Source organism: Pogona vitticeps, chromosome 1, assembly GCF_051106095.1.
Source record: "Pogona vitticeps strain Pit_001003342236 chromosome 1, PviZW2.1, whole genome shotgun sequence".
Classification (NCBI taxonomy): Eukaryota; Metazoa; Chordata; class Lepidosauria; order Squamata; family Agamidae; genus Pogona; species Pogona vitticeps.
This window is the reverse complement of record NC_135783.1, coordinates 315,580,474-315,589,810: the sequence shown is the minus strand read 5'-3', so window position 1 is coordinate 315,589,810 and position 9,337 is coordinate 315,580,474. Positions and strand designations below refer to the sequence as shown.

Sequence of the window (9,337 nt, the reverse complement as noted above, 5' to 3'; positions counted from 1 at the left end):
TCCAAATGCTCTCCAGATGTTACAGTACAGCCCAGATTATTCCCAGTCAACATGGGACAAGTTTGCTGGAGGTGATAGGGAGCTGTAGTCTTAACAGAGTGGGAAAAGGCTGGAATTAATGCTCAAGATCAGTGTGTATTTAAACTTTTCTTCCAATGTAATATTCTAAGTCCAAAAGTTCACAATGTCAATATGTCAAGATAAATACTTTGAATAATGATTTTTGAGGTTAAAAAAACATTCTTGTCAGAAATCAAACATATATCTACTGCAGTCCTAGGCATACTTATATAGGTATGAATCCTATCTTCAGTAAGCTTGATGGCCAAGTAAACTTGTATGACTGCAGCTTTAGTAAGGTGAATGTTTTTAACTTGCTAAAATCCCACCAATTACTACAAGGAATTTCTAATGACATTTGCACTTGCTGCATTCAAGACAAATCTTTACCAGTCCTATAAAAACAACTCTGAACGCAATTATGATTTTAAATTATATTAAATATAAAAATTTTAATGTAATTGCAAGAAAAAGCCACTACTTTCATACTATTTGCATATATGGAAAGAAATGTTAAATATAAGGCACAGTAACTGGAAGAAACTCATAACAATAAGCCCTTCCCCAATCCATATAGGAAGAACAGTTTTGGCTAGTAGAAATTACAGTCCTGGGAAATCAAAAGTTTAATTAACTGTGATGTTATGTGGGCTTTTCATCTTGTAGGGAAATTTGAACATAGGTTTTACATAATTAAGAAATGATGACCAAAATCAGCATAATTAAAAAAAATAAGACTCTGATGGTCTTTAGTTAATGATTTTCTAACATCCTGAGACAACAGATTATGAAAGGGAGTCGAATAGCTAAGATTTAAGCTCTTCCTTCTGATCACATGCCTGATAGGGACAGCGGCGGAAGAGTCTACATGTATTCTGCATTTGTGTTTTTCTGACTAGTGAAGTGATATTTTCTCTCCTGTAAAAAGAGCAGTACCATATGGATCTATAGTGCAGTTTCTTCCTAAGCCCTATGTATTTAATGCAAACTCTGTAAAGTCTTACCAAAAGGACACAAAACAGAGTGGGGGAATGAATCTTAAACTATTCAGTTATGTAACTGTAACCACAGAGTGCTTGTGAAAGGAGGCAGATTGGCTGAATACATCCCTTTGTGCCACATGCACACAGCCCTCTGAATCCTTTCCCACATCTACAAACATTTGCACTGCATTTGTTATGTGATGGTATGGATTGTCCTACAGAAAAGTTAATTACCCTACCAACAGCAGATTCTTACAAGCCCTTGGTCATGTTGCAGAGTAGATTTTTTTCTAGATACTTTCCCATTGGCATAATATGCAATTTTCAAATTCATTTTGAAATTCAGATTCTACCACTAATCAAGCTTGCTTCTTAAACTCAGAACTATATGAGCTGTAAGTATGTGAAATCAATGACTAATTGAGTATACTTCAGTATCACCAGGTGAAGAAACTATGTATGTTTACTTCACTCAACATTTACATCCATCAGCAAGTTATATCAGCCTGCCATTTCTGTACAAACTATTTTAATGTAGAACAGTGGTGATAGAAACTTGTGATTGCCCACTTTTTGATTGACTCCAAGTAGTCTCATCTCTGACCAGCAGCTATACTGTCTAGGGTAGAAGAGACTCCTTTAGCCACAGCTTCACCACTCCATGTACACAAATTAAATTTCAAGCCTTCTGAATACTGGAACTCCTCTTCAGGATATTTCATAAAGCCAGAGATTATAACCAAATAACTCAATGAACTTAGATTTCTTGCATCTAAGCAATGAGCATGTGCTTTTTGTCACCTACTAACATGACTATCTTTAGCTAGACAGCTTTAAACAAGATTTTACACAATTATTTCATTTAAAAGGAATTAGCAAAGCCATGTTTTAAATTAAATAAGTATACAAACATGCAACAGTGATAGTAAATTAAACTAAGTCACAAAGATACCTTGTGAGTTAGTTTCAATTAGTCAAGTAAGCTTCCATCCAAGTTTCAAAAAGTAACATAAATAGACCTTAATCCATAAAGCATAATTATCAGTCCACAACTGTCAACAAGGCACAAGATGTTTAGGAAAAAACATTTCACTTCTTCTGCATAGATAGGTCAGTTTAGGACCCAGTTATTTGCATTTCATAATCAAACAGATTTAATAAAACATCTTAGCCTTTACTAGACAGATGTTGGCCGAAGAGTTACTAATAGTTCTCCCCTTCTATAATTCAAAATAAATTACATTCCACCAAACATGCCTAAAGGGACCTACAAACATTTGACAATGTAAGAAATAGGGATGTGTTCTGCCACATCCACTTTCTAAGCAGACACTGGAGTAATATCTTGTTTACTTTCCACAGCAGGCCGACAATCTCCTTCAGTTTCAAAATTGAGATTCACAAAAGTACTACAGGTTGTAGCCTCTGGCTGGGCTGTTTGAACAGCAGTCCCTTCTTGAATCTGATTCTGCTGCTCTTGAAACCTCCTTTCTGCCTCCTCTGACATCTTGTTCTCTTCTTCTTCCTCTTCTTCCTGAAGAAAAAGAAACTGTGTATTATAAAGTCAGCAGATCTCCTTGATAAATTCATCAAAGCCCTCTGCAAGTTAATATGCTACAATATCTATTTAACAAAGAATGTAACACGTTCAACCACTTGACACCACAATTCGCAAAAACTGTCCATCAAACAGGAAAAAATTAACAGAAATAAAAATGATAAAATTGGCAAGCTTAGGGCACACTGGCAATATAGTACTATTAATTTCAAACAAAGCTCATTTTCTGCAGGTTGGAATTAGATATGGAATGACAGAATTTTCTTCCCCATGTTTTCTACATAGTGTGGGAAATGAAAACTATCAAAGTAGCAAAGATGCTGTATATTCCAACAATTTCAAGAACCTCTTTTTCTTGTTGAAGTATTTATCTACTAAAATCAACAAAAATATTTCTCATTGTTTAAGGGTAAATTAAAGGGCAACAACCCACACTTAACTCTCACTTTGAAAACATATGCTAAAGAGAAATAAAATTAGAATGCTGTTTTCTTTAGAAGACTGGTGTTGCAGCAGCTTCCCCAGTGCAAGTAAAACTGTTCACAGCATCATTTCTGTCTACCATTAAGTGGTACAGTATGGAAACTATTTCCTACGATACATGGGCAATGTAGAATAAAGTCACAATCTTCCTACAGAGATTGAGATCAGCTTTATATTTAGTATACAGAAAGTGTTCTGGCAATTAAAATAAAGAAGTATAAATATATGTTAATTATGTAAAATGTGCTGGCATTATGATAGGATTCTTAAAAAACCACAAATCTTTTAATATTACGGTACATATTATGGAATTAGTTCTTATATGCTGTCAAGTTGCTTCTTACTTATGGTGACCAGACCAAAAAAAGGACCTATCGTCAACAGACCTAGTAAATGAAAGGCTGTGGCTTTCTTTCATCTCATGTTATGTCTCTCTTTTCATGTTTCTTTCAGCCAACCCTTCCTAGCATTATTGTGTTTTTCAATGAGTCTTCTCTTATGTCCATGGCCTCAGTTAATTCCTTTTAGCTTTCAGTGAGGGTTCGTGCTTGATTTGATCTAGAATCCATTTACTTCTCTTTTTAGCAGTCCACAGTATCTATCAAATCAATACCTTATCCTTTTCAGTGGAACAAAAATTCTACCTGTATATTCTTCAACGGATGCAAAAATGTACATACCTCTTTTTTCATCCTGTAATATTCATCTATGGCATATTGGTATTTTGGTGTACTGATTCCCAAAACAGAGGCAATTTTTTCACCAAGGAAGTCACATACTAAATAAACGAAACATATTTATTTATTTAAATTATATCCCACCCATTAAGACCTAAGTTTAAAATAAAACAAAACAACAATATTAATACACTAGAGCAGCGGTCCCCAACCTTTTTGGGACCGTGGACCGGCTGAGCCTCTGAGGAAGGCGGGAAATCCCCCCCATGCAGGTGCAGGGGCACTCAGGCGCATGCACGAAGTGGTGGTGGAGTATGTGCACATACACCAGTGCCACCATAAGTGCTCCCCACCCCTTTGCACATGCGCATGCCCGCCCGTGTGCCTGCCCCTTCGTGCGGGCACTCAGGCACATGCGTGAAGGGGTAGGGGAGCAGTGCTGACACACACATGTGTACACAAAGCAGCTGTGGGGAGGGGAGTGTGCGAGAGGGGGGCGGGAGATCTGTCTTTGCAGCCCAGTCCAGCTCAGGCCACAGACTAGGCCACAGGCCACGGGTTGACAACCTCTGCACTAGAGGATAGCGAAATAAGTTAGGTATTGACAGGAGGGAAGGCCTGTCTGAAGAGCCAGGTCTTAAGTTGGCTCTTAATAACGTCCAGCAAAAGAGCCAGACAAACTTCTGGGGGGAGACTGTTCCAGAGCCAAGGGGCCATTGCCAAGAAGGCCTGCTTTCTTGTTCTTTCTCTTTGGGCCTCTCTCAGCGTTAGGCTCCTCAGCTGCCCCTCCTGGCTAGAGCGAGTAGATCTAGGTGGGAGAAGGCGTTCCGCCAGATATTGAGGTCCTAAACCACTGAGGGCTTTATATGTCATTATTAATACTTTGAAATCAATACGAAAACAAATGGGCTGCCAATTCATAGCCAGCAGAGTGGGGGAGATATGTTGATGTTTTTTCACCCCAGTAAGAAGTCTGGCCACCACATTCTGCACCATTTAAAGCTTCCGCATCAATCTCAAAGGTAGCCCCAAATAGAGCGCATTACAGTAGTCTAATCTCGAGACTACAAGCGCATGGACCAGAGTGGTGAGGGCCCCGACATCAAGATAAGGATGCAGCTGGGTGATCCACCAAAAATGGAAGTAGGTGGTGAGGATGACTGATGTTACCTGGCTTTCCATGGTAAGTGTTGAATCAAGATGTACCCCCAAGCTGCAACCCCAGTCTTCATGGGGTCTTCACACATCCCCAAAATTGAGGGAGTTTCCCAAACCACCTATGTCTGGGCCACCCACCCTCAGGACCTCTGTCTTGTTTGGGTTCAGCCTCAGACTGTTTGCCTGCATCCATCCCAGTACGGCATCCAGACAGCGCTGAAGGGACAGAACGGCATCCACTGTTGTAGGGAAAAAGGAGATGTGTCATCAGTATGCTGGGTGTCATCAGCATACTGATGACACAAAGCCCCACACCTCCAATGACCTGACCCAACAGCCTCATGTAGATATTAAACAGCATTGGGGAGATAATCAAGCCCTGCAAAACCTCACAACTGAGAATCCATGGAGCCTATACACTGTCCCCAAGCTGTACTCTCTGGGGATGGTCCCTCCAAGAAGGATCGGAGCCAGGCTAACACCAGACCACACATTCCCAGATAGGAGAGCCTCCCCAGGAGGATACCGTGGTTGACAGTATCAAAGACAGCTGAGATATCAAGAAGGACCAACAAAGACACTTTGCCAGGCCCCCTCAGGAGGTCATCAAACAGAACGACCAATGCCATTTCTGTACCGTGGCGTGGCCTGAAACCAGACTGGAATGGATCCACATACATATGTCTATGAATGTTGCAGACTTAGATACTATACCCATCATCAGTAATGGGTATGGTTTCCCTCAGAATGCTACACTTTCATATAAGAACCAGGTAAGGTTAGTGTTGCAAAGCTGTTTTTTTTTTTTTACTTTGGACTTTAGTTCTACTTTTGACAACTGAGGTGTGTAACACATATACCCTGTTTCCCCAAAAAAAAGACCTAACCTGAACATAAGCCCTAGTATGATTTCTCAGGATGCTCGTAATATAAGCCCCAGTTAATTCAAACCCTGCCCTCCACCACTGTGCAGCAACCAGAAGAAGATGACATGACTGTATTTGAATAAATGTAGATTGTTGTACATGAAAAAAATAAAACATCCCCTGAAAATAAGCTCTAATGCATTTTTTTCAGCAAAAAATAATATAAGACCCTGTCTTATTTTTGGGGAAACACGGTACTACCACAGTCAAACAAAAGGTGATTATATACACCAAACAAAGTATTCAACCTTGATACCTATAAACATGCAGAGAGAGGCTTGCCTTTTCAGAAAAATCTTCAAAATCTTGGCTGGAAAATATATTCTATTATTTTGTTTTCTACAATGTACCAGAACCAAAGATATTTTCACTGTTTTGCTGGTTTTGTGACATACCATAAATATGCAGGAAGCCTCATGAAACAAAGGTGTAAAGTGACAAAAGCAGACCCTGTGCCAAGACTACATAGTCATCTAGATTCCTTGAACCAGTTCCATTTAACTTCCATCTGTTCTGTAAGTAAGACTGAAAGCCAAGATGGTGCAGGCAGTGTGCTGATTCAGGACGTTGTGCATGTATACACACACACAGCTGGGCATACACACACACACATTTGCCCTTATAAAATCTTGCTTTTACACCAAAATTGAGCCTTGCTCGTATATTCCAGTGGTGAATGTGAGCAATTATTCTCTTATATTTTTTAAAAAAGCATTTGTTTGTTAATATCCTAGTCGTTTCTCTTCAGATTACAATTCTGCTAAGTTCGTTTAGCCTTTTATCTCCTGTAATTCTTTTTACATTGGACTAAACTAAAAAAGTGAAGCCCACTGAAAAGAAATGGGAAGTCAACAAAAAAGGAAATAGTAGCTGCATTAATTAAAATAAATAGCTATCATTTCATATTCTGCTGCCAATTTTTAACTACATAACTTCTAAAGCAAAATTAGAAGATGGGTCTGTAGAATATGGGTACTACATGCAGAATATTGTACAAGACGTAGACAGACAACACAATGTATGATTTTGCACAGATGGTTTTATGATCAAGATAGATCTTTGGAATAAAACGCTTCAAGAAAAAAAATCCTTTTAGCTTTTGATTCAACATTAGGCAAGCCTCATTAACTGGGGAATTAAACACTTCAGTAGTTTACTTCATGAGATTGTTTATTGGTTAAGGCAGAGGTCCCCAACTCCCGGTCCGTGACCTGGCAGCATCTGCAGCCTATCCAGGACAGGGCCGCTGACACAAATCCCCCTGCGTTGAGCACATGCGCGTGAGCACCCCCAGTGAGCGCAACGTATGCACCAGCCCCCCCCCCAACCAGTCCACGGTTGGGAAAAGGTTAGGGACCACTGGGCCAAGGAACAAAATTTCATTCAGAACTATGCATGCTATTATCTATCATTTTGATGACAGAAACAACCAAAAAACTTGAGGCACCTTAGCAGCTTTCAAATGCCTCACGAAGTTGATGGACTATGATTCTCTATGGCTACATCTGGTTTCTTCCACTGCAAAAATTCCCGGTGTGTGTGTGTGTGTGTGGGGGAGACATTTTGCAGCACAAACAAAGCAGTCCTATAGCTTCTTAAAGACAAACATAATGTCTCATAACTTTTGATTCATTGTGGAACATAATTCACAATAGACTGTTTGTCATAGGAATTATTTCACTTAGTCCATGTCTTTACAAACTTAATACATACCTGATAGGGTGGATGTGGCTACTCTTATCATCTGAAACCACAAATAAGGCCCCCAAGTAAGCGTTGCCTGCAACAAAGTAAGTATTCTGTTAGATGTCTTTATGCTTATAATTACATTATGTGAAATATGCCGATTTGGTTTATTTCTGTTTGAGTTGTCTTTCATTGAGGGCACAACTATATGTCAGAATACTTCTATTTTTGCATTGGATTTGGCACGATTGAAATCAAATTAAAAATATCCAATTACAGTTTTAAATTGGAAAGTGCATTTCTTTAAATGCCCAGCTGGGGTATTTTTATTTTGAATTGATTCTGGGCACTTTTTATTTCACTCAATTTGGCATGTGCTGTGTTGGGGTAAAAAAGTAAAGTGTACTGCTTATATAACATATCACAGCACTTCAAGCACTCTCTAGGCAGTTTACAAGTTAATTATGCAGGCTACACATTGCCCCTGCCCCAGTGAGCTGGGTATTCATCTTAACAACCTTGAAAGGATGGAAGGCTGAATGAACACTGAGTGTCAGATCGTGAGTGCAAAGTAAATAGTGTATGTGGGGTCTGCAAGGTTTGTCGGGAACAATGGGTTTTAGATTGCAGGACACCCTGCAGTCCGAACTCTTCCTTTGTTCCTAACAGTTTCTATATTACCAATGCATTAATCTAGCACCATACTAGTTCAAAACATACGATAAACAAGTTAAATATTAAAATATGCAATTTACCAAAGATGATGATTCTTAAAGGATAGAGGAAACTGCTGTTAAAGTAATTGTGGGCTGTGTTGTAGGCTGCTGATGCTGGCTTAACTGAATAAAAGCTACCCAGAGTGGCCTTGGCTGCCAGTTGGGTGCTAAATAAATAAATAAATAAATAAATAAATAAATAAATAAATAAATAAATAAATAAATAAATAAATAAATAAATAAATAAATAAGAAAGAAAGAAAGAAAGAAAGAAAGAAAGAAAGAAAGAAAGAAAGAAAGAAAGAAAGAAACCCTCATACTGGGGAGAAACAGCGAAACACAAGAGAAGGAGGTTGGAAAGAGAGAAGAGGAAGGTACCTGAGGTGAAAGAGCGAGGGTGGATATTGCCGAAATCAGATCGGAGGAGGGACTCGGCCACTTGGGATATGAGAGACACAGAGTATGGCATGAGAAAGACAGAGCTAGTATAGGATGGGAGATCCTTTCAGGATATGGGAAGCTATCTTTCTTCACCGTGATTCCAAATTGCAAAATGCTCCATGTAAAAGTACGCTAAAAACAGGCCCTGCCTTTGGCATCCTTTGCACCCACAGTCTGGTTCCAATACGTGGATGACACCTTCACAATTTGGAACCACAGTAAAGAAAAACTGGAAGAATTTCTAAACCATCTCAGTAGCATCCACCCAAATATACAAAAAAGAGGCATAATCAAAACACTGGTAGACCATGCGAATCAGAACTGTGAAGCTCAATTTCTCAGCACCGAACTCAACCATCTGAAGTGACCCTACAGGCAAATGGCTATTCTAAGAATGAAATCACAAGAGTCATCAAACCGAGAAAACAATACCAAACTGAAGAAGAAAAACAGCCACCCACAAATAAAGTATTTCTGCCATACATGAAAGAGGTCATGGACCGCATGGGGAAGCTTTTGAAAAAACACAACCTACAAAAAGTATTCAGGCCTACCACAAAAATACAACAAATGTCACAGTCAGCAAAGGACAAAAGGGACCCCCTCACCACTGCAGAGGTATACCAGATACCTTGCAGTTGTGGCCAGG

At 39.2% G+C, this 9,337-nt stretch overlaps 1 protein-coding gene across 1 annotated transcript in view; it reads right to left on the bottom strand.

Annotated features, from left to right (window-relative positions):
- Positions 1 to 479: 479 nt before the first annotated feature.
- SRP54 (signal recognition particle 54) overlaps positions 480 to 9,337 on the bottom strand; it is a 56,599-nt gene continuing 47,741 nt past the window's right edge. The window contains exons 16-17 of the mRNA XM_072986364.2: positions 3,765 to 3,862; positions 480 to 2,577 (exon numbers count right to left, since the gene is read on the bottom strand). Of these exons, the coding sequence (XP_072842465.1) occupies positions 2,365 to 2,577; positions 3,765 to 3,862 (311 nt within the window). The 3' untranslated portion in view covers positions 480 to 2,364. The remainder of the gene's footprint in view (positions 2,578 to 3,764; positions 3,863 to 9,337) is intronic.